General features: G+C 27.2%; 1 protein-coding gene and 1 long non-coding RNA gene across 2 annotated transcripts; one reads left to right on the top strand and one right to left on the bottom strand.

Annotated features, from left to right (window-relative positions):
• The first annotated feature begins 1,426 nt into the window (after positions 1-1,426).
• LOC100198541 (uncharacterized) lies at positions 1,427-9,142 on the top strand. Its single transcript, XM_065800109.1, has 7 exons — positions 1,427-1,600; positions 1,710-1,770; positions 3,309-3,483; positions 3,555-3,820; positions 4,049-4,222; positions 4,340-4,867; positions 8,563-9,142. The coding sequence occupies exons 1-7, from the start codon at positions 1,598-1,600 to the stop codon at positions 9,066-9,068; spliced, it is 1,713 nt and encodes a 570-aa protein (XP_065656181.1). The 5' UTR covers positions 1,427-1,597; the 3' UTR covers positions 9,069-9,142.
• A 4,110-nt stretch (positions 9,143-13,252) lies between these two features.
• Positions 13,253-21,224, bottom strand: LOC136081844 (uncharacterized). The gene is made up of 3 exons (XR_010639182.1): positions 21,137-21,224; positions 20,880-21,051; positions 13,253-14,659 (listed from the first exon to the last, which is right to left on the bottom strand). It is a non-coding gene; the product is annotated as an uncharacterized LOC136081844 (long non-coding RNA).
• Between the last annotated feature and the right edge of the window lie 6,003 nt (positions 21,225-27,227).

Below are 27,227 nucleotides of genomic sequence, written 5' to 3'. Positions count from 1 at the left end.
CTTTAAAAAATTATTTTTTTGATCACTTCTGGCAAAAAAATTTAACCTCCTCTCCCCCCCCCCCTTTTTTTTTTAAGTTACTTGATTTGAGTTAGTGTATAATTAACTTATAGCATGACATGACGCAAGTACCACATGACGGTACTCTTTTATTTTTAATTTTTCGTAAGTTATTTAAAATTTAAATTAAATATTACTTTATTTTTTTTTTTTTTTTTTTTTAGTATTGTATTTGCCGATTGAAAATAATTTACACTCGTAATTTATAAAAAAAAATATTTACATGACTGGGGCTTGAAGAAGACAAAATTCATCTTATCATTAAGCCCCCCCCCCCCCCAAAAAAAAATGCATATTATTATTTAAATTAAATATTACTTTATTACAAATTTTTATATATTTTATTTTTATGTTTTTCAATAAACACTTTGTATAATAACTTTGTATAATATAGGTATATAGTAATGGCACTTGTAAATACGTGTTCTTTAATTAATTTATTTGATTAATTTTTTAATTTATATATTTTTTTGTTTTTGTTTTTTTGTTTTCTTTCTATTTTACTTGTTTACTTGGTTATTACTCTTAACATGAATACTTTTCTTGAAGTATTTATTAAATTAATTGTTATTTCTTTTTACATTTATAATTTTCAATAAATAATTTGTAAAGTATAAATATATTATACGGTTATCGTAAATGCGTACGATTGGAGCTCGGTGATAAGACTAAATAATGTCTTCTACTTGCCCCGCCAGTGTTTTTATTTATAAACTTTTAAATTGTAAAAGTTATTTAACGGCGAAATAAACAAACAAACAAAAAATTGTTGCAAAAAATTTTTTAATATTATAAAGCTGGAAAAAGATTTTTTTTTTAAATTTAGGTTATTTAAATATTTAGTAAAATATTTAAATTATATAATTGGGAGTGGAGAAACAAGTTTACTAGTATGTTGTAAAATTGTTATTTTTCGATTTTTATCAAAATTAACATTCTGTTAACAATAAAATATTTATTGCTACTTGTTCAACATTAAAAAAAAAGCCAAAAACAACGTTCTTGTTAAAAATATTTAAAAAAAAAAAGCCAAAAACAACGTTCTTGTTAAAAATATTAATAAAAAAAAGCCAAAAACAACGTTCTTGTTAAAAATAACAACCTATTTTGCACTAAGTAGATGTAAATAAAATTGTGTATCTTCTCATGATTTTTAATAATAGTTTTATTTGATAATCTAAAATAACACTGGAGCTCAATAAATCCGTGGTTATAACTTTATAACTATGACTAAATCTATTTACAATATAACTCATAGCGATTAGTAAAATGCAAGATTATATGTCAATAAAAAGATATTATGTATTGTTACGTAGCACCTGTTTGAATTTAACAATTACTTATGAATTTAGCAATTATATACAAATTAATGCATAAAAAGTTGATCACATCAGCACTCGGACTCGCTTTATAGAAAAACTAAGATATATTAGTTACTGTAGTACGAAATATTAGTAAATATACAGATATAAAATAAATATACTAAATATACGGAATACGAAATAGTACGGAAATAGTTGAGAACTATCAACTTATCATGGTGAACCAATTTATTCTTACATATTGCAATTTAAGATTATGCTTTTTTTATTGATTCAAGCTTGTCTTGAATACAAACTTAATTAAAGTTCTTTTTTTGATATTTTTAGAAGCATGTTTTGGTCAAATTTGTCTTGGTTAACTTTATTTGTCTTTTTCTATGTGAAGAAGGTACAGTTTATAAATTTATTTGTCTTTTGAATTTATCATTTTTAGCTATAAAAGAAAGTTTTTTTGAAAAAATGCTTTCGTATAAAAAAAAGCCTTTTATTGTAACAGAAAAGAAAAGTGGTGATTTCACCTATATAAAACATTTAGATGTTTGTTTTATTTTATTTTTAATAAAATAACACAAATATCTAAAAAAAGCAGATAGCAATGAAAAAGCAGACTTCGCGTGCCCACTCATTATAAGAAACGCACTGGAGCCAGTCCTCTGATAAACTCACCCTTGCTACACAATACACAGCAATGACTTATTTTCTACTGTTAACGTCATTAGCTTTTGATGTTGGTTGCAATGACATGAATAATGGTTTCAAACTCAATATAGACAAGAATTTCCTCATTTTAAATGATTGAATTTTATTGTAGTGAGCTGGTCAAGAATTTTTTTTTATTCAAACTACTTGTTTTTATTTAATTGAATGATGAGTTCCTCTTCTTTGAGTCACTTGCTAGTATTCGGTTAGAAAATAATGAGATTTCTTATTTTTTTAGTTCACTTTTTTTCTTACTCTTCAGCTTTTCAATGTATCACTTATTGTGCGTGCATTTATGTGTGAGGTGGAGTTAAAAACCTTTTTGGAGAAGGAAAGATTTTTCTTAACATTGGAAAATTTGTACCTTCATACTAAAATTTGTTACAATTTGAATGCCTCGAACACTATAAACACTTTTTCTTTTACAGTGTTATAGAAAGGATATAGCTCGGAATTAGCTAACGCATCCACCACAAGTCTTCTTTTCATACCTATCTGAATGAATGAGACTGATGCATCAGAGATTTTTTTGGAAAAAGTCTCTGATTATTTTTATTTTTGTTTAATTGTCATAGTATGTGCCCAGCGATTTCAGACGATGACTACTGTGTAAAAGTAAAAATATATCTTTAATGTTATGGATACAGAAATCGACAGCTTCCAATGAGATGCGATTTTAATGACCATTTAAATAGAGTAAACATTTTATCCTTTAAAAATATCTTGTTCAATGTAACCAGGTTTACTAGATGTTAAAGAGATTTTTTTGATAACATAATCGTAATTTTTTAAAAAAATCTAAAATTTTCTCAAAAAAAAAATAAAAAAGTAGAGGTACCCCCAACCTTCCCAGTGTCATCGGCTCTGTTTGGATTGGTTTCGGCAGAGCAGAGAGTTGGTTGGAATTAATAAGATGGCTTAATAATGCGATTAGGAACAAATTCGTCGTGTTGCAACCAATAACATTAAGTAGAAAATATTTAAAAGTTACAACAACCGATAGAATCAAGCCGTAACTAGGATAATTACCAAAATACAGCCACTGTTCTCATGATTAGTGAGTTGATTAAAATTTAAAAATGTTATTATATGCTCGTAGTAAGGTAGTATTCTGAAATAACTTTTTTTGCTTGTAAATCAGTCCCGAAATAACCGGGTCTACCCTATCAAAACCTTAAAAATTGAAGGTTTTATATATTATAATATCAAATATTTTATTACACTTAGATGACGAAATTAAAAATCACGTGACATGTGATCGAGACTTTTTAAAAATTGGCTGCTTTAGAGATCTCCACGATCCGACTTCACATAACTTGTTGATTACCGATAAAGATGAGGAAAGTGATTCGTATCAAGGGTTCGACCTTGATTGGGATAAAATGAAAGAATCAATCCATAGGTACTTTTTCTGACTTATTTAATTTGTATTTAAAATACTTTTGCGTGTTGTATCGGAATTTAATTTTTTAGTATTGCCTGCAGATGCTCTAAAAAATCAAAAGAAGAAGGATACAACTTTTTTTATATTATTCATTGGGCTGAATGTTGGTCTAGTAAAAATTTAAATGAACTACAAGATGTTAACACTGTTTTGCAGAGATCATCAAAGTGTTACAATGCTGACTTTTTAGAATGTGACGATGATCACATTGAAGAGTGTGCTGGGGGTTCAGAAGAAACTCAAAGTTCTGTGTATCTCTATAAATCTTTTACAAACAGCAATGCTTCAGAGCCAGGTAAATGATATCATAAAATGATTTGTATACATGAACTTGGATAGAGCTTCATCAAAATATGTTTTTCATATAAATAACTTAATAGTTAATAAATAAAAAATTTATAAGTTTTTGTTAGTTATTGTATTTCAATATTTAAATAAAATTGTGCAATTTCATTTAAATATTGAAATAATATAACTAGCATAATAAATCACATTATAATTTTATGCTATTGTTTATTACTAGCAATTGACGGTGGATTAACTGAATGGAGCGAATTTTCGGAATGTTCTGTAGAATGTGGAACTGGAACTAAAGAAAGAGAGAGAACTTGTACTAATCCTATTCCTAGTGGAGCTGGTAAAGATTGTATTGGAGAGCTGCATGAAGTTGTTGAGTGCGTTTTAGACGATTGTAAAAGTAAATTGTGTTGTTTTATTTCTCATTATTATAACACAAATTATTGCTTATTATTTAATTTAATTATTTTTATTCTATCCGAATTGTTAAAAAAAAGTAATTTTTTTTTTGAACCAGTTATTCCGGATTCTAAAAATTTAACTATTGAACCATCGGAACCGCTAATAATAAAAGAAGAAAATGTGATAACTAAATCAAATCTTGTTGCGACTCTAAAATTGTTAAAGAAAGAATATTTTGTCTCATTTGAATTAAATCCAAGCTCTTTCCAAAAAGGGTGGGCAAATGTGGTTCATTTAACTGTTGGTGATAACTTTTTAAAATATGGAGATAGAAACCCCGCAGTTTGGTTTCACCGTGACGGAAGTGGAAGATTACTTTTTTGCTCAGCAATTAGTGGGAATCGGAACCGTTGTAAAACTACAAAATCACTTCAGCTAAATAAATGGCATTCAGTTATGGTTGTTCAAAAACTTTTAGAAAGATTGTACATATTTGAAATTTATCTCAACAACGAAAATATTTTCTCAGAAGTGAATAGAGATGCAAGAGATTTTGCCAATGTAAAAGTATATGCAGCTGATCCATGGCATCGTGCTCAATCAGGATTTATTCGAAATTTGCACATTGCTAATGGAAAACCAGGTAAATTTTTTACTAAAAATATAACTTAAATACAAGCGTGTTTAAATTTTTTTTTTCAATTTTTAATTTTTAAATGTTTATGCAAATAATTGATTGATTCAAGAGCTATATATATATGTATGTATATATATATATATATATATATATATATATATATATATATATATATATATATATATATATATATATATATATATATATATATATATATATATATATATAACTCTTGAATCAACAAGTTTAACGCAAAGTTAGATCAGTATGTAAAATAGTTGCCGAAGCTCATTATTTTTCTTTGTTGTGTCATACAAAGTAGCTTTGTCGTTAATGATAATTTTACTGTTTAGGTATTAAGAAATTTTTAAGCTTTCTATTAGTTTCAATATTTTAGAAAAATTATTACAATCAGTATTTACATTCTGTGTTGAATTCTATGTGTTTGTTTTTTTATATTGTTTGCCCCTAGCTCATTTTTTTCAATGTCAATATATTGTTTTTGAAACTAAAAAAGATCAAAATGAACGTTTGCGTAATTGTTATGTATTATATATAATATAAATAAGAATAGTCGAAGTTAGCAATGTTGTAATTCTTATATGATTCAGTGTTTTTTAAAAGGGCGGATTTGTTCAAGAAGTTTTAAGCAAATCCACCATTCTAAAAAACACTAATTCACGTATTAAAAGTAATTTTTTCATACTTAACTCTTTTGTTTAAATTAGTACAACGAACTATTATTGATAAACTATATTGAACCGTTGGTTGGTGCAAAAAACGTCAAAATTGTTAAACTAACTACTGTCTATAGCTTTGTTTCCAATCATATAGGCATGGAATTACTTATAGGGTCTAAAATATATTTCTTTAAATAATTGTGTTATGACATTTTGTACTTTTTTCCCCCACATTTTTACTTCCAACAAGGCTGCAAGCAACCACTATTAGAATTGGAAGTTACTGGAAGAGAAAAGATGAAGTTTATAGAGCAAGATAACAATTAACAGACAACTTAAAATATTGAAAATTATATGAATCAGATAAGCAAGATGAAAGGAGCAAATTCTAAAGAACTAATGCTCGAGAAAAAAAACTAGACAAATATACACATCTCTAAACGAGACTCCTAAAGCATCCAGATTTTTTCAAAATTGGACAGGTTGCAAATTAGTTGAATCAGGTTTGGCTAGAAAATCAACTGAATGAGACAACGTACATGAATCTTTCTACAGTTCTAGAACTAAAGAGTTTGATGCATTGAATGACAATAAACAAAATGAAAAAGCTCGGCGTTCAGCTATTTCTTGCAATGACGTTGTTAAACTGTCGGAATAAGTTGTTGATCAACGTGACTTTTTACTGGATAAATAAATTATCCAAGATGGCTTTAATGGTGGGAGTGAGTTTCTTTAGGTCTGTATATTGAATTGCCAAAAGAAAGACACAAAACATAAGTTTTCTTGTTCAAAACACTTTCTCAAGCCTTTTTGACTATGGTGTAACGAAACTACTAATCCAATGTTAATAAAACTAATTAAGTTTGATTTGATTATTTATTAAAAAAATACATTTAATTTTACAAAATAATTATAAAAGTGAACACTTTTTGTAAATACATTTTCTTTACAAAAAAACGATTTTTTTTTGTCTGATTTTCAACCAGCTTGTTTTGTTGACATTTTGGTAAGAATTTTATGCAGAGCATATTAAACGATAAAAAACAAATAACATTTGTGGTGACTGTCAGTATTATTTTTTATCTAAATATACTTTTAACTTTTCAAGTATAATCCACCCATAACATATAAATGCTTGAAGAAAATTATTAATTAAAGAGTATAGGTAAAGTGATATATAAAGGTGAATATTATTTTTAGCTTAAAAAACTTTTGAACTTAAATATGAACTTTTCACCATATTTTCTTGCTTTTCTACTTTTTTTTTTGTTTTTTTCTTAAATATTCAATAAACTTATACAATAAGATAGCTAAGATAAAAATCGTTATACAATAAAAAAAAAAATAATAAAATATACAGGTATAAAAATAAAAACAAAAAAAGAACGCGGAGACTCGCAGAAGACCTTCAAGTCTTATTATTGAAAACGGCTCATGAATACTAAGTACATTAAATTAACATGAAATATAAAATAAAAAAACAAGACAATTTCGTAGTACTAATTAGCAAGAACATAAATTTCGTAAGAACATATAAATAAAATTGGTACAAAGAAAATTTTGATACTTTTACACATAAATACAAAAATATTTTAAAAAGTACTGTTTTCATAAACACATAAGATGTGGATCAGATATACTATTATATATTACCTTATGTAACTTCATATTCATTTTCAAAAGAATTTAAAAATATGAAAATATGTCTTCTAAATGAAAGACGATTCTATTCCTGGGAAAAATCAAAATTTTTCAAAACTGTTCAAAACTTTATTCAAAGGAAAAGCTCCTCCAAATGAAATACATAACTTTCCAAAATTCTTCAGAGAAAAGGTGGTCGAACTAAATTATCATTTTTTAAATTATATTTATTTGTACCTTTTAAGGTATATAGATTATGAAAAGAAAATGGAGAGGCGTTGGTTTTACATTTGTACATAAAACAAAGTATATTAAAAATATTCAGCTGATAAATATTAAGAATTTTCATTTGAAATGATAATGGTTTGGCAAGAGTAAATTGATCTTCCGTCTGGGTAAATAGACTTTAATAGGCAATTGAAAAAAACTGACCCTATTCGTAATTTGTAGATTACTAATCCCCCCCCCCCCCTCTTCACGTATGGGCAAGTAACCCTATTTATGGTAAAATAGAAGTTACACATCGTCATTAAATAATTTTCAAATGTTTTTTCATCTGATGGCAAGAAAATACAATTACAACTAGGAAAGTTTACTTTATTTTCTTCTAAAGCTTTCGGTTTTGACCCTAGAACTAAGATCTAAAGTGAAGATCCTGTATTTGACTGTGTATATAATTATATACACAGTCATATAACTAAAATTTTAAATCAGTTAGTTTCTATTCAAATTTCACGTAACTTGATGTGAAAAAATTGGTGGTTAATATTGTATACAAATTCAAAAAACTAAAAAACGAAACTATTTATAAACTATTAAACTTTCATATCACTACATTCATTCCTTTATACAACTACATTCATTCAAACCACTGCATTTATTCATCAATACAACTGCATTCATTCATTCAGACCACTACATTCATTCTTTTATACCACTACATTCATTCCTTCATACAACTACATTCATTCATTCATAACACTACATTTATTCATTCGGGCCACTACATTCATTCTTTTATACCACTACATTCATTCCTTTATACAAATACATTCATTCATTTAGACTACTGCATTCCTTCATATCACTACACTCATACATTGAAACTTTTTTTTCTTACAATAAAAAAATAAAAAGATAAAATTTGATTGCATTTACGCAATTGTGTCTAGCAAGATGGCAGGTAATACCTTTTGGTTAAAATACGTTTAATTTTATTTTAACTGTAGAAAACATAATTCGGTATAAAATCAAAAATAATTTACAATGGTTTGAGACGGGAATTAAATTTCTTCCCCTCCACTCCTATTCATTTTAATGTTTTTATTTTTATTTTTGAAGCGACTTTAATTTGATTTCTATTTTTTTAATTTTAAATAGACTTCTTTAAGTTTACCAACCAGCTATTTACAAGAGGAAAACTTGTCACTATCCTAAAGCTTATGCAGAAAGATTACTCGGTATCATTTGATCTTAATCCCACTTCATTTAGTAAGGGTTGGAAAAACGTTATACATTTTACTACGGGAAGAAACAACGTTTATTATGGTGACCGAAATCCAGGTGTTTGGTTTCATAAAAGTGGTACTGGAAGTTTACACATATGCTCAGCTATAAGTCGTAATCGTAATCGTTGTAAAAATACATACCCGCTTCAATCAAATAAATGGCATTCCATTAAAATACTCCAAACAAGTTATAAAGGGAAATATGTCTACCGCGTTTTTATCAATGGAAAAAGTGTTATCTCCGAAATCAATAATTACGCACGTGTGTTCGAAGAAGTTAAAGTATATGTTTCTGATCCTTGGTACGCCCCACAATCTGGGTTTATTAAAAATCTGAAAATTGTTAACGGAAATAAAGAAGTAGCTATCTCTTTGTAGAAGCAATAATAAAATCACGTAATAATAAAATTAACTAATGTTTTACGTCAATGTAAATTATTATGTTTGGTCCAGACTCTTGTTTTTCTTTTTCGTTATTAAATTTTGCACAAAATTTCCTATAAAAATATGAAGTTTACAAAGTACAACAGAAAATTATAATAAAAATTAAAAGTAAATATTATTATTAAGAAATAAAACTATGCGTAGATTTGTAGGAAGACTTGTCGTTAAAACGTTAAAAAGTTTTGTGATACAGTAAAATTTACGCGATATACAAAAAAATAAATAAAAATAAAAATTAATTTACAATAAAAAATAAAATTTACAAAATAAAAATTTTTAAATATAAATATTAAGCAGGTTAATATTTTCAATACATAAAATTATAAAAACAAATAAAAACAAAATATTAGATGAAACAAGAATCAAATTAATAAACGAGGTTAAGAGCTCAGAGACTCGTTTAAAACTAAGCAGTCTTATACCACCGAAAACCAATCCAAATAAGTATTTTATTTCTGACATTTAACATTGTTTGATTAATTAAAGCGTTTGATGAATATTTAGGAGATAAACTCACGACTACGTAATGAATGTAATTTTTTTTTAACTTAATTTTTGGGTTTTTTTGTTGTTTGAAATTAGTATATAAACACGAGTTTAACAAAGCACTAGCTGAACTTCAGCGTAATCTATGGATATATCATGTGAATAAAACAAAAAATTTTCACAAGAACTCAATTTGCCACACAAAAACCACAAACCAATAATTTTAAGGATATGCTTAAGTGACATAAAAATAGAAGTATCATCAAGAATGTCAAGAACAAAGTCACCAGTTTGGTAGGAATAGTGATTTACTGAAGCACTTGTCATTTTCCTTGGAAAGTGACAAATGTTTCAGTAAATCATTTTTACTTGATCAAAATACTCAACTGTGCACAGTTAAGTATTTTGATCAAGTAAAAACTTGTGTTTTATTTGAAGACCTTCAAATAGAACTTGCTTTAGGTAATGAAATTTATGATATACAAATACAATTTCTTTGATTTTGTTGTTCAACTTTCATAAATTCATCTGAATTTAATTCAGAACATTGGCGCATTTGGTGGGACGTCGATAATGTATAAGTGATGTTTTTAAAATTAGAAACAACATGAGAAAGACCATTACTGTCGCAAAAGCTCAAAAAGTTTAGCAGAAATTGTGGCGAGACTTAAAGTGAAAGAGTTTTAAAAATAAAAAAGAGAGCGAAAGCGTGGAAGCAAATTTCCAAAATATTAAATATTTCCAATAGTATAGTAAAATATTTTTGTATTTTCTTCTCGCGAAAGAAACCAATATAGGCATTTGGATAAAAATTGACCAAGTTACAACAATTTAAGAAAAAAAAACTAAATTTTGTTTCTTCAAGAAATCTATATAGGGGCATTGACGAACAGCTAAGCGAGAATGCGAATTAATAACACAAGTTATTCGAAACTGATCATAGTTGCTTATCGTTTAGTCAATCTATTCAGTCACAAACCCTTAAAAGCAATTTTTATAAATCTTATTACAGAATAAAAATTTAGAGTAAAAAAATAGCCTTTGGTGTTCGAAATTTTATATTTTCGAATATATTTGAAAGGGTAGTTTATAATATAATTAATGATTGCATAACATTAAATCTTTTATATAAAAATTTGGATTTCAAAAGTACTTTTCTACTAAACATGGTATTATTGAGCCAATAAAGTATCAATGTACCAATTAAAACCTTTTAAATATCGAACTTTTAAATGGATTCGATACTGTTGATCACAAAGTTTTACTTTCAATGTTTAAGCATTACGCTATTAAAGGCCTAATACATAAGTGGGCTAAAAATTATCATTCCTGGGACCATTACTATTTTTAATATATATTAATGATATAAACAATGCTTCTCATAAAATATTTTCAATTAAGTATGCTGACGATAAATTCTATAACCACTCCGACGTATATATATTCGAAACAAGATATTCTGAAGTCAAAAATTCTTTTTAATAAAATAATTAATCAATTAACCTCCCTTTAAAGTTGCCAAAACTGACAATCAATAAAATAAAGCGAAACAAAACATACAAAGTTTTTAAAAGTTTTATTTGATGAAAACCTATTCAAGGAATTACCATATTAGTCTGATTAAAACAAAAGTATTGTCTGTTATTATATAATTCTAATATTATATGAATATCAAACACCAAAAAATAATCTGTCACTAATCAAGAGCCTTTCTTGATCATAAAATGCTTTATTATAGTCTTGTTGATTGTCATCGCTCCTACGCTAATATTATATAAGCAAACAAACAACAAAACTAAATTAACAAAATTAAAAAGCTTGAAAAAAACTTTAAAGCAATATTTCAGCGTTCTAAAAATATGATTATGTAAAGTTTGAATCCTCAATTTGAGGAAGTTACATTTATATATAGTCATAATTTTTGAACGCTGAAAAATTTATGAAACTTAAAATTTATCGATGAATGTAAGTCTTGTCGAGAATAGTACAAAAAATATTTTATCAACTTGTTTGGGGCAGAATATTTTTTTATTTTATATTTAATTTTTAAGTTTAAAGTTATTATTTTAATTAGAGATTGTCCATAAACTACGTTAGCAAATTTATTTAAAAAAAAGAAGAGGGAGATCTTAATTTCTTTTGCGCCGCAATTTTCGTTAAACTTAAATACTCGGTGTGGTTAAGGCAGTTTTAAAATATTATAGCGTCTGTATGATATTTTGTTGACTACAATATATTTCCGTTTAATGATCAGGTCTGTAAAATATGAAAAGATGAAAAAAATTAAAATGATAAATTTTGCAGTATCATAAAATATAAATGTTTGTAGCGAAAAAACCCAGAAAAAAATCTTCTTAAAATCACAATCGCTTGTCCAAATTTTAATAAGATTTTAAATAAATACGTTTTTTAGGTGAAGTGATCATTATAGTTTAACAATATGGTCTGTTCTGATTGTTTATTGGCAATTTTTCTTAATTATAAGCTCTTTCTTGGTCGGAATTCTAGTATTTTTTTGTGAAAATTGATAGAAATATTGTGTTTTGACAACTATATATAGTTAATATACGTCAAAACCGATTAGAAATAGCAAATAAAGAAACTTTTTTACTAAATTCATGTTAACGCCGATGAGCGGAATTGATCTAAAGACTCCATGTAAAAAGGTTTTGAAAATTATATAAAAAAAAGAAAAGTTTCTTTAAATATTAAAAAAGCCTGAAGCAAAAAAAACTATACCATTTAAAGCTCTTGTTTGGACATAATACGCTGATAAAACCATGCTAATTCCAAATAAAAAATTTCGAATAATCTGTAAATCGTCTTAATTACACCGAGTAGATATTTTGATTTTTTATATAACTCAAAAGCTCTGCGGGTGAAAACTTCTAATCTTTTTTTCTTTTGTTTATTAGTGAAACTTAGCGTTGCGTTATTTATGGATGATCCCTTCCAACGTATACTCCTATTTTCAATTTTGTTTAATATTATAAGACAAAAACAGTTTTTCAAACAAAACGTTAACTATCACCTTTACTAAACAGTGGCTTTTCTACTCTAAAATCTTACAGAAGCGTCTCATAAAGTTTGCGTATTCTGCCATCTGCACCGACAATATCAATCAGTCAAAAAACATCTTTTTCTTTTAACATTTTTTACACAGTAATTTGTTGCTAGGACACTTGGTTTAAAAGTGTCATATTTCTTTCTCTTTTTATTTAGGCTATACGTGGTTGGCTCAGAGTGATGGCAACATAGTACTAATTTTAAATAGTTATTGCTCATTTTTTTTGGCTTATCTTAAATTTTTTTATAGTTTTCTCAAACTTCTTTTTGGCTTTAAAGTGTTAAGTCGACCAATCCTATCCATAAACAAAAACTTTGCCATGTCTAAAAATGTCTCTGTAGACAGCAGGTTCTAAGATCTGCTCACGCTTTTTAATAACACTACCAAATAATCTATATTATAAATATTGTAATCTATATTATAAATATTTACACATATAATCTGCCTCAAAACGTTAATATATTGAATATAGTATTGCAAGATTTTACTGTCTTCTTTGTTTTTATGGACATATTTTTTCTTTCTTGTATACATGTATATCGATTATTTTTGTTAATCAGCAAAATAAATAAAATAAAAAAAAAAAAAAAAAAAAAAAAAAAAAAAAAAAAAATTTGAACGCAAAGAGATTATCACACTGGTAATTATTCTATGAAATTACTCCCAATTGCGAATTTATTTGAAAAAAGAACCGGTTGTCGATAATCTAGCTATTAAACTTAGATATAAATTTATCAAAAATATTTGAGTCGTTTCTGTCAATTTTAGTATTTAGTAATTTAATTTGGGTTAAAAATTTCCTGCATATTTATACCACCATATTAGTTTTTCATTCAAAGTGGCGTCCTCCCAAACTATAAGAAGTGATAGATTCTGGATAAAGACTGAGCTGAGACTTTCATCATTTGAGAGAATGTGGTTGCAAACGAAATAAAATTTCCGAAAGAGTACTCAATGGGAAGTGAAATGGACTCAAAAGTTAAAGAGAATGTGGGGAATCGCCTGGTTTTGTTGGGCCGTTGCTATGTTGTTGGGCCGGTTTTATTGTTTTGTTGGGCCGTTGCTAGGTTGGGCTGATGCTAGATGGCTATTTAAAAGAAATAGGGATTGCAATGCTCTTCAAACTGACCAGAAGTCATTTAACAGGTCTTGTTTCATCAATTAAATTATATATTCCGTGGCAAAGTTTATGGCAGCAATTTTTGAGAGCTATGGAGGAAGCATAGAGTTACTATCACCAAAAAATAACATGAAAAACCTTCTTATTTTAATAGAGAAACAAGATACATCAGTTCAACTGTTTAATCCATCAAGATTTAATGGAATAAATTAACTTAAAAAACGAAAATTATTCTAAAATAAAAGATCATGGTACTTCAAAAACAAAATTATCTTATGTTGGGGAATCAAATGTTGTTATCAGCATAAATACCCCAATATGTATGAAATACTTTCACAATATAAATCATCTCAAAGTTTCCTTTTATATACAAAGATATTCTGTTGAAGGCTTTGTTGTTGACACTGTTGTTCAATCTCTTGTCAACAAAGAGTTCAATAATACTTGAATGGCGATTAAAAAACGGATATTTTCATAGCCACACAAGCTTTTAAAAGCATTATTAGGCATAAAATATATAACAATATGAAAATAGCATTTTCAGTTTGTGTGGACACCAAAGTGGATATTGAGGTAATTATATTTTTATGTGAGAGATTTTTTATTTTAATTACTAACATATAAATTTTAATTTATAATAAAAAATAAATAAAAATATACTTAACTAAATCTTCAAGATATAAAATCATGCATTTTTGGAATTCTTTTGCTCCTAAACTGGTTGAATGTTCTTATATCATAATATGTTTTTATTAAGATTTGTGGTTATGAAAATAACCATTTTTCCGAAGCTCTATTAAATTTACTCATTGTGCTCAAGTGATCCCTTCTTGGTTCTTCTGTTCTAACTTTCTGAAAAAAAAGTGAAATAATTTCAAAAAAACTTAATTCAAGCTGAAATTTAGTTTGAGAAATAAATTTACTATGAAAGTTTTCAATAAGTTCACATATTCATATATATGTGAACTTGTTTAAAACTTCCATAGTAATAAATTATTAAGTTCATATGTCAATATTAATACTTTTTGAATTTTATAAAAACATCAACTCATCAGCTGAGAACCAAGAGGCCGTATGTCCACATTTTGTTTTTTTCCAGTGTATTATCAATAAATATTCAACATCCAATGAGGTATGTGTTCACTAAATCTAGTTACAAGAATAATAAAAATTCAGGGTGTATATAAATATTTAACAGGACTTTCTGGCAGAAAGTCTTTATAAACTAAAATTTAAAACTGGATTTTCTTGGAAACACAAATAATGGACATATGGCCTCTTGGTTCTCGGCTGAGGAATTCACAAATACAAAAAATAGTAAATTTTTTATTTCAAAAACATATTATTAACTTGAAAACAAGTCTTACATGGTTTTAATTTATATTTACAACAAGCCCTCTTAACATCTTATCAAATCTTTTTTTGAACCAATAACACTCTTCTTACGAGACTTCAGCTCATTTCTTAGCCGGTAAATAGTCAATGCTTGCGTAATAAGTTGAGCAATAACTTGATTGCATTCATTTTTTGCTGCGTGTTTATTTAAAGAACAAGCCTCTGTAAATCTTTTGCTTCATACTTAGCATTTTACAGGCTTTATTATGAATAAAATATCTTCTGTCAGATATTTCTTCTGGATACAATCTAGAACTGCAACAGACTCAATGCAAACTTGACATAAAAGCTCAGATTTTAGTGAACTTGAACAGCTACAGCATTCTTCGCCTGTAACAGGTTTACGAGATCGAAAATGAGATTGATACATGGATGGTATAGGAAAATGATAAGACATGTAAAAATTTTGTACATAGCTAGACCGCATAAGTTGATACCATTTACCTCTTTCATCTTGTTTTGTAGATCTGTTGCTGCAAGATTTTAATTCTTGCTTAATGGATGAATGTTTAGACTCTTTTCCTTGCATAGAAAGAATCCCATAACCAACTTCATAACCCTTGAAAATTTCTTCCGCATGAAATGGAACAACATACCAATAGTCCAAACTGTACTGTTGCAGTTTAGAGGGAAAAAAAATGTAAATAATAAAAAATATCTTTGACAAGCAGCAGTAACATTTTCAACATAATTTTCTTTAACAACATCTACTATGTTAATGACACTTTCAACACCTCAAAGTGCTGTAAATATATGCGCAAGACAGGGTTGCATGGTTTTAACCAAATGGTTTAAACCATTGGTTTAAACCATGGTTTAAACCAATTAAAAAAATGTTGGTTTAAACCAAATTAATGTTTTTTTAAAAAGATTTGAACTTACAACAGGAAACTAAAAGAGGGTTATGTTCACAAATAAAACTAATCTTCAATATAGATGATTTTTTTTGAATCCATGAGTTTTGTTTTTGTTTTTTCATAGAATAGAGTCCTCAGTGTTATTATAGAACAAAGCAGTAATAAATTAGTAATAACACTTATTTATCTGTTTTCTTCTACAGGCTGTTTCTCCTTCAATAGGTTCATCAAGAAGCATTGCTTCCTGATGAACTTATTTCATCAGGAAGTTTTCTTAACAAGATATATATATATATATATATATATATATATATATATATATATATATATATATATATATATATATATATATATATATTTATATAGATTTATGTGTTTAGCAAAAGTATAAGTAGTTATAACATAATTTATTGATACCACAAAAATGTCTCAAAAAACTGGGTGCAAATGTGATATGATTTGGTTAAAATATACACGAGTGACTGTTCCAGAAAGAAAGGGGTGTAGAGCAGTTTGTAATGTGTTTAGAAAAGAAATGGAAGGTCAAATTCAAAGGATGCATGAACATATAAAAAAGTGCAAGCAATCACAACCCCATGAAATTATGGATTTAATTGAAGATCAACAACTTCTTGAAGGTAATTAAATGACTGCATTGTCATTTTAAATTTTATACTTTCCCTAAATTGTAAACATATATATTTAGAATAATTCAATAAACTACAATTTCATTTTAAAGGTAACTCACCATCAACATCACAACAACAAATGAAAAGGTTTCAGCCCAATTCAACATCAGCTGATAAATATTTGAAAATTGATAAGTTTTTCACACGAACAAGCCTCGAAGAGAAAGATTTATTTGATCTGCAACTTAGTAGATACAGTACAAACTCTAGCTTCAGAAAAGTTGAACACAACGAATTTAAAATATTATCAATATGCTTCATCCAGGATACACTCTACCTAATAGAACTCAAATTGGAGGAGAAATATTAGATAGGGTTTACACAGAAGAAATTGAAAAATGTAATGTATTGAATGGGAAAATTGTAGCCATGTCTTTAGATGGCTGGAGTAATGTACATAATGAACCTATAGTTTGTATCTCTGTAATTAGAGATAAAATTAACATTTTAGTAGAAACAATCAACACTTCGGGTCATTCACATACTGGTGAATATCTTACACAATTAGCAAGAGAAGCAATAGATTCTGTAAGATGTAAATTTGGATGCACAGTAAAAAGCTTTGTGACTGGCAATGCAGCTAATATGAAATCAATGAGACAAGTACTGTCATCTGAAAGAGATATTATCATAACTTATGGGTGTGCTGCTCATATGCTTAATCTTTTAGCAAATGATCTTAACATTCAAAATGTGAGCAAGCATGTTACACAAATAATAAAATATATAAGAAATAATCATTAAGCTGGAGCAATTTATAAACTAAGTGGAGGAACAAAATTGTCACTTCCTACTGAAACTCGCTGAATTCTGTATGTGATTCACTTGAAAAATATGTCAACAACTGGAGCATCATTTTCACAATATTTGAAAAAAATAAAGACTTGGATCCTATGATTGGTAAAAAAGTAAGTGATATACAGATAAAGCGAAATGCAGAGGATTTATTAAAAATATTAAAACCAATTGCAGTAGCTCTAGATAAGTTGCAAAATGATCAAACAAAAATAAGTGACACTGTTGAAATTTTTAAAGATTTGATGAACAGTTTATCATTTTTATCAAACGAAAAAAAAAAAAAAAATTGAATCTAGATACCTTCAGACTGTCAGTGATGCTCATTTACTGGCAAACACACTAGATCCTAGATATTTTGGATCTAATCTTTCTGAAAATGAAAATGAAGCTGCCATGAATTTTGCAGATAAAGAGTTCAAGAACTTGTTACCAATAATATTCAAATTAAAAGCCAAATCTGCTCCATTTGTTAAAAGCTATTTGTATAGTGAATCTGTTTTAAAAAATGTATCACCAATAGAATGGTGGAAATCTCTAAAAATTGTGGATTGTAACATAGTGGATATTGAAGGTTTAAATGCACCAGCTTCTAGTGCTGGAATCGAAAGGATTTTTTCAACTTTTGCCCTTGTTCATTCTAAGTTAAGAAACCAATTGGGGGTAGAAAAAGCAGCAAAGCTTGTATTTATATATGGAACATTAAATAATGATGTATTGAATAATTTTGATGAAATATAACAGTAATATTGATAAAGAATATAGTTTACTCAAATAAAATGCTATGCTTTTTTTTAATTTAAAAGGATAACTAAATACGGCATTTTTTAATAAAAACCTAATTTAAACCAAAAAAACCATGGTTTTTTTGGTTTTTTTAAAAAAACCTATGGTTTTTGGTTTTTTTCAAAAAAACCAGTTTTTTTGCAACCCTGGCGCAAGAACTAGTCTTGTAACTTTTTCCTGTTCTGATTCTTTATCGTGTTTCAAGACGTCAACTAAGCGATAGCCATATTGGGCAATCGATACCGCTTGTGCGCCAATAATCCTGACAGATGGAGTCTTCAATCTTTGAAATGAGTAAATATTACGATTTAATAATTTGATATAAAAATTATAATAAAATAATTTATTATGTAAAATTATTTATAATAATTTTAACTTTTTTTAATTTAAATATAACTTCCTGATTATCTTCAACAAGGTAATGTTCTTCATACATTTTACCAATAAAACTTAAAATAGAATCAGAAGAATGCTTAGCTGGTGCTTTTAAGATTTTACAAAACTCAACAAATCTGTTTCGTCTTGTTGCTTCAAAATAAAATACATTTAGGCAATGTGTTCAATTGGTTAATTCTAAATTTAAGGGGTCTGGTTTTATTCGGTCGGAAAATATACCAATTCTTGATTCACCTAATTTACGCAACCCATTCTCAGCCATAAAATCCAGAGACTTTAGATGTTTGGCATTTTCAGACAAATCATTTGAAAAACTTTTTTGAAACTCTTGTAACTTGACAAGATCATTTTTTCGAGAAGAGTTATCAGAAACCTTCCATTTCTTATCAGAATTTGAATACCCAATAGATCTGTCTAAGAAAGTAAGTTCACTTTTGTGAACATTGCAGAACAGGGATGAGTAGGTAGCACTTGTTGAAAGAACATTTGCTGCCCAACACAACCAGGATGTATTTACCAGCAGGAACAAAGGAAAATGTTACTTTTTCATTGTTTATATAAAAGAGATTACCTTCAATTAACTCCATTTCCTCACTATGCTGACTCCATAGGTGTGCACATACATCATCTTTTTCACCAGCTGTTAACATATAAAGGGGAAAGTGGAATTCACAACTACGAATACGACTGTCATAAGTCCATAATGACATTGTAGCTATAGTCATTGTTTCTTCTTTTGACTCAGGTGCACTATCATCAGAAAACTCAACAACAAAGTGATTTATTAACAACAAAGTGATTTATCCCATTAAACCACCTAAGTTTATCTTTCATTGTTTTAAATTTCAAATTTAGATCAGCAATCATTGTGATTAATGCTATCACTGAGCCTGAAACACCTCCTTTTATAAAATGAATATCTCCAATATTGAGATTTTTAACAAAGGTTTCAATAGTTTTATCAGAAATATTTGATGTTTTCAATAAAATGTTATGTTCTCCATAAGATATTATACTACTTTCATTACTGTGTTCAGTGAAATAATTATTCTGTATTTTACACAGCATGGTATACTTTCTCCTTGACATATAATTTAAATATTTTGTTAGAACTGCTTTTCGAAAACAAGTGTCACTTTTTAATTGAGCATCTGATATCTTAACAACAAAATTTTCAAGAAATTTCTCTCTTTTATAAGAAAGTATTAAGTTTTCCATCTCAGTTATTTAAGCAATACTTCTCAAATAATCCCATGCACCATTAATTGATTCATTTCTTGCACCATAAACATATTCAAGAACATCTTTTGTTTCTTCACAACGTCTATAACAGGTTGAATTAGTTGTTTCATTAATCATTTCAAAGCTTGTATAATTACTTTCGCGTCGCTTCCCTACATGACTTTTTTTATCTAGTAAATGTTTAAGACCTTCAGATTTGTCTTGATTGTCTTTTAATTCCTTTCCTAGGTTAGTTTTTAAAATAGATATATTGTTTAAAGTGTGTGTGTGTGTGTGCGCACGTGTGTGTGTGTGTGTGTGTGTGTGTGTGTGTGTGTGTGTGTGTGTGTGTGTGTGTGTGTGTGTGTGTGTGTGTGTGTGTGTGTCTATATATATATATATATATATATATATATATATATATATATATATATATATATATATATATATATATATATATATATATATGTATATATATATATAAATTAGTAAAAAACACTCAGGAAGAGTTCCAGCACTCTTCCTGATGATCCAGCAATGGTGAAACTTAAAGTTGAAGAAAAAAGTTAGATAAGTGTTTTTTACTACTTTATTATTGCTCTGTTCTTTAAGAACATTGAGCACTCTATTTGTAAAATACACTAACACTAATATATATATATATATATATATATATATATATATATATATATATATATATATATATATATATATATATATATATATATATATATATATATATATGTATATATATATATATATATATATATATATATATATATATATATATATATATATATATATATATATATATATATATATATTCATTATAAAATAATCCATATAAATAAAATAATCCATATAAATAAAATAATCCATATAAATAAAATAACATATATATGCCATAATATATCACAAATAAAAATTTCACACCTTACTTTTATAAACACCGTGTTTATTTAGAGATTTTTTTTTAAACATCAACACTTTTTTCTGATGAAAGCTTTGAGCAGAGGTTTTCCAAAAACATGAATGAGGTTGATGTTTATCACATGACCCAGAATACATGTTTAATTTAGAGCAGTTCTTTTTCTTTATACACAACCTAAAGATTAGTTTGTATACACATTTTTTGAAATAAACAAATAACTAAAATATTAAAAAAAATCATTATCAAACATAATACATACTTTGCACTAGTCGTTTGTTGATTTGATGCTTGAGCCATTTTCCAAAACTGATTTTTAAAATACAAAACTTTTAGTTATTAAATAATCTAGTTTAAAATATGAAAAGTCGAAACTTTGTTAACATTGATTTATAAAATTATTCTGAAAAAAAAAGCTTATATATTTAATGGCAAACCCAATAATATAAGAAATATATAATTTATAGTTTTGAGTGTTAAAATCTGTTCTTTTCTTCTTTGGATAGTTGAACTTAAAGAGATTTGAGGGATAAGTTTAAAAGATTTTAGGGTTTAACTATCACTACAAGAAAAATACGTGAAAGATTTTCAGGAAAAACATATGCAGTTATAATTTTTATTAAAATGTTAATTGTAACATAACTATAGTATAATTATGTTTAAATTAACATTATAATAAGATTTTTGCCAATTCAAGGGGGGATCATTTCAATTTCTTAAAATTGAAATGATCCCCCCTTGAATCAATCAAAAAAATCAAAAATCAATTTTATAGAATGGCTCAAGCATCACATCAACAAACAACTAGACTAAATTATTTAAATCTTTTAAGACACTCACGCCCTCCATTTCTCATCCGCCTCATTAAACAAGTATTCATAAATAAAAATATGCTTAAAAGATATATTGCTAAATATAAGCACATATTTTATATTTTTGTCATTCTAAAAATTATATTTTGAAATATTAATAATAATAAAAAGTTTCAAAGCTTTCAATGAAACACAAAATAGTGAGAATCAAAAGGCATATTCGTAGTAGATAGGCTTTCAACCATTTTCTTAAATACTAAAGGAATAACTTGTATATACTTAAAACTAGATTTTGTCTTTACAACTTTTTTATTATTTTCAAATTGCACTTTTTAACATTAAAAGCTCAAAAAATACATGTTTTTTGACACATTTTCGAAACTTTAAGCTTCTTATTAACACTTAAAAACACAAGTTGTAAACTCAAAACACGCAATTTTATAGCAATTGATGTAATAGATAGTTTTTTAACTTTTTCGTTGAAGCAATCTCCTCAACGAATACCACTTTTGGTTCCAAATTGATACAGCACGATATTAAAGTAAAAATTGCGCTTAAAAACACTTACTATTATGTGTTTTTTAAGGAAATGTTTTTTAAATATATCTTTTCTAAAAACCTTCTAAAAAATCCACAACAAAATATGTTATATTTATGCATAATTAATGTTTTTAAAGTATACTTGCACGGCTGTTTCACTCAATATAAAAGCGAGCTTGACGTCACAAGAATTTTTATGTTTTAAAAAAAGAAAAGTATTTCCGCGTAAAAAGTATAAAAATTCACTAACTTTAAAATAATAGTTTTTTTTATTCTATAAATTCTTTAATCTTCAAATTAAAAAAAATATAAAAGAACTACCCTTCCTTGTTAAATAAATATTTCCATTAAACGGAATAAAATAAGATATTGCTAAAATATTGCTAAAGATTTGGAATCACTTTTCTGTTTTTTACGATTTTTACGGAAAACCTGTCTTGGTACATACATGTTTGATAGTTGAAATTTGGAGCACTTATCAATAAATGTCTATTCTATCTGATTTTTGGCGCATATTGCTCATTTTTGTAAGAAAAGTTAGTTTTAATGCATTTCTATTTTTAATTTTATCACTTTACAATGTAAATCAAATTGTTTTTGTAATATGCACCAAATTATTAAAAATTTAATTCTTTATAAAAATGAAAATCAAAAAATATTGTTATGTACCTCCAGCTATGTTAAAAAATATGGTATCAAATCTGGCTGGTTTAGCAACAAATTTTTATTGTTTTATGCGTAAGTTTTTGTTTACATTTTTGTAAACATCACGTGACCTTAAAACCTTACGACCCAAACAAGAATATCATGAATTTTATGAAAACAACTTTTTTAGCGAGACAAATTTTGAACTATAAAATAAACAAAGTTAGGCGGTTTTTTTCTCTTGAGAATAATCAACTAACATCAGATAAGTTTAATCCTATTTTATCTTGTTCATCTATTTGTCAATAAATATTATTTTATTTGCATTGTATTATATTTTTATTTACGAGATTTATTTAGCTTTATGTATTCTGCTGGAAGGAATTTATTAAAACTGTACATCGAATGGGAAGATTGTTGGGAAGATTGTTGGGAAGAAGAGTGTAACTTTGTATTAGTTAGGCGATTAGTTAGCATTGATAAAATGACCACGTGATTTTAATTTTAATTTCAGTCTTTGATTTAAAAGCATTATTTAGTTTTATGAGCTTTATTATGCCAATTGATTTTGATTTGCCCAGTTTTGAGGATTTTAATAAAATGTGCCAGAATTTAAAACGCTTAAAAAAACATTTTATAAAAAATTTTAACGCTTCAAAAAACGAAGCATTTTTTAAAATGCAACTGTCACAAGCTCCACAAACAAAAAAAAGAAAATCTGCAGATGCAGATTGTTTTTCAATTTTAAATAGGAATAAGGAACTAAATAGTCTAGTTGACCAATTAACTTATAAAGAAGAAACTAATGTGGATCAAATAAATAAATTAAAAATGCAGGTTACTAAGTTGGAAACTGAAATTACGGACTTGAATTCTAAAAACAAGACTTTAAACACACATTGTAACTAAATAAGTTCTCAATTAGAGGCTATGGGTATTAGGCTAAAACAGGAGGAGCAGTTCCAACTTATTTAAAAAACAGCACAACGTAAATTTGCATCTGCTCGTGCAAAAAATGTAAGATTGCTAAAAAAAATTAAATTTGAAAAAAATAATGCAAAAATTAGTAATATAAACCAGAATGGTTGCCAAAATTTGCAAACATTTTTTAAGCGGTGATAAGGATTTAGTTGTAGTTGATTCTTATTTAGACTATGACAACATTGGTTCTTCTGAACTGTTCTGTGGATTTACATTAAGTAATCCACAGAATATATCAGTACAAAGGCCAATAGTTGGGAAAAAATATACTTACGTTAAGTTAGGACATGGTAAACCTTATTCTAAGTTAGGTAGGCATGCTGCAGCTAGACGATCTAAACTTGCTTTTATATTCCTTCAATTATTAGCTTGTTCAGATTTAGAATGTGATTTGTGTATGTTGTTTTGTGATTTTATGTCTTGTGAAAAGTCAGTATTTCGTTGCGTTGCAAATAAGTTAGGTTTAGTTACTCAGTTAAGTGTTTCTGATGCAATAGACAATAGTGTTTGTAGGTAATCATTGTAAAATAGTCTTAAGAAACCACTATAAACTTTGTAGTGTTATTGATGATGAAGCAACTAAAAATAAATTTGTACGTGTGTTTAGTGTTTTTAATAAATTGCAACCTATTCTTTTTAAGCGAAAATTTCTTTCTGATGCAGAAATTACTGACCTTCATCAATATATAAATTTATTTGCTGTTGAGTTTCATGCTTGCTTTCCAAAAGAAAGTATTACACGAAAAATGCATGAAATCATTTTTAATGTGCCACTTTGTAAACTCACATAAAACTATTGGATTGCTGAGTGAAGAGGAGGGAGAGTCTTTGCATAGCAGCGTAAAAAAAGAATTAAGACAGTTGCATTCAGTAAGAAATCAGGACCAGAAGCTGGGTCTTCTTTTAAAACGCTTTGAATTGCACAGCAAAGGAAGCTTCAAGCCTCTAAGGTGAGAAAGTGTGTTGTTTTTTTGGAGCGTGGCGAAAATTCTTTTTATAGAAAAGGTGTCTTTCTTGTTTGTGGTCATCAAATATAGTTTAAATATTTTAAAATGATTAAAAAAAAAACAAAATAAAAAAATAGATCCTTGATTTATAAATTAAAGAATTTTATTCAGTTAAAGTTTGTCTGTAATGCTTGTTTAAATTATTTTTTATAATATGTAACATTGCTTTTATATATTGTAGGGCAGTTCTATTCTTATCTTCAGAAGTTCATTCTACCTCAGCAAAACCTCCGCTCAGGTTAAAGAACGGAATATAAGTCTAGCATCAAATGGGTGTAAAAATATAGCATATTATTTTAAGAACCTACGCAAAGCAACTGGTATGTTTGTTGTGTTTGATCTGGTATGTTAGTGCAGTTTGTTTAAAACATTTATTGTCAGTTATTATATATAACATGTATTTTTTATATTAGATGTTCATTCGATTATTATCATTAGAAGTTAATTCTACCTCTGTGGTACCACTGCTCTACCTACCTCCACTCTTGTTAACGAATGGAATGTAATTCTCATATTAATTGGTGTAAAAAGATAATTTAAGAATTAGTACAAGTTATTGTCACAAGTTATTGAGTCAAGCAACCTTTCTTCTGGTTTAAATGAAGTATGAGTCTAGTATCAACTGGATGTACAAAGAAATACTACTTAAAGAACTTATCAGTGGACCAACTGATTATAGAATAGTTTTTTATGAGAATAAAAACAATTTCAAATTTTATTTGTATATTTAAACACAAAAAAAAATTTGGCGAGTCTTTATTTATTAACATTCTCACAACATATTATTAGAACTGTGTGCACATGATAAAAAGTTTTTTAAAAGCTTAAGCTTTTAATTTTCAGGCTAAATATTCCTTAATTTAAATCTGGTTTTATTTAATATAATCAATTTTCAAAAACTAGTCGTTTAACAGTTTATCCCCCTTTAACGATATTTTCGTGATTTTGCGAAAATTCAATTTTCGGCGAACGTGTAAACAGCGCATCCCCCTAAGTTTAAAACACGTTTTGTCCAAAATAATACTTTACTGACCAAATTAAAATTAATTAATTTATTTAGAGTGTAATTACATCAATTTACCCTAAGTGATAAATGGAGTTTAACGTACATGCTTTGAATCAATATAAGAGATAAACACAATAAAATATATATTCATTAATTGGCAGTAATGATTGGGATAGTAGTAGTCATGATTATTAGTATTTCATAGGGGTGCGTCGTTTACACGTCCGCCCAATTTTCTTTACTGGCTTAAAATAAATCTGTTTTAGTTAACTTTAAACGTTTAAGTAAAATTTTTTTGTTTTTAAAATGGTCCAACAATGTGTTCATTTAATAATAAATATCGAACATATATTCTTTCTGATTTTTTTTTTGATAAAAAGTAACATCAAATTACTAAAATTTAGCAAAGTTTGTCACTTGACGCGTTTATTCTAAAATTAAAGAATTTTTTTAATATATTTGTGAAATTCAGATAAAACATTTTATTAGTGTTTTTATTCTTTTTACAGAACAAAATTATCTCTGTTATAAAAGTTATAAAGGTTTTAGTAACACCCCTTACGTGAATATTTTCTAAAAATAACAAGAAGCCGTAAAGCTCGCCTGAAACAGCCGTGCTTGTTTTTACTAAATTCAGGCAAATTTACCAGCGTGTATTGTATGAAATTTAAAACTTATTGATGAATATAAATTTATTAAAGAATAGTACATAAAATATTTTATCAACTTGATGCTCTCACGTTCGGGGCAATTGTGGCCAAAATTTTTGGGTTTTTTTGTTCCTCCAATTATCGCAACTTTTTGCAAAGCATTCTTATTTTAAATAAGTATAAACATCAGTGACGGATTCAGGTTTTTTTGAGGTTTGAGAGCTAACTTCCAGACATGGAGCAAATTCCAAACATTTGTATATTTATCGTAATGTCAAATAATGGTGCTTTGCAAAATATTGCGATGATTGGAGGCTGGGAACAAAAAAGCCCTTTAAATTTATCCCCCACCCCAAACGTGAGGGACAACAAGTTCAAAAAAAAATTTTCACTATTCTCAGTTAGACTTATCTTCATCAAAAAAATTTAAGTTTCATAGTATTATCTCTTCAATATTATGACCATATAAAATTTGTACCCCCTTAATATGAGGGGGTTAAAACTGCTACGAGCTGCAGGGGGGGGTTAAAGGCTATTTGATGAACCTACTGCTGGTGAAACAAGTTGTTGATTTTTTTTATAAGCATACCTAGGCTCAGATTTTGTTAAAAAATAAGCATAGGTAAGGATATCATTATGCCTTGATACACCATTTAAATGGTGAAAAACAATTTTAATTAAAATTTTAAATTTTTTTTTTAATTAATTTAAA

The sequence above is a fragment of the Hydra vulgaris genome, chromosome 06 (assembly GCF_038396675.1).
Source record: "Hydra vulgaris chromosome 06, alternate assembly HydraT2T_AEP".
Taxonomy (NCBI): Eukaryota; Metazoa; Cnidaria; class Hydrozoa; order Anthoathecata; family Hydridae; genus Hydra; species Hydra vulgaris.
The sequence above is the reverse complement of the archived record's forward strand: the minus strand, read 5'-3'. Positions and strand labels throughout refer to the sequence as shown.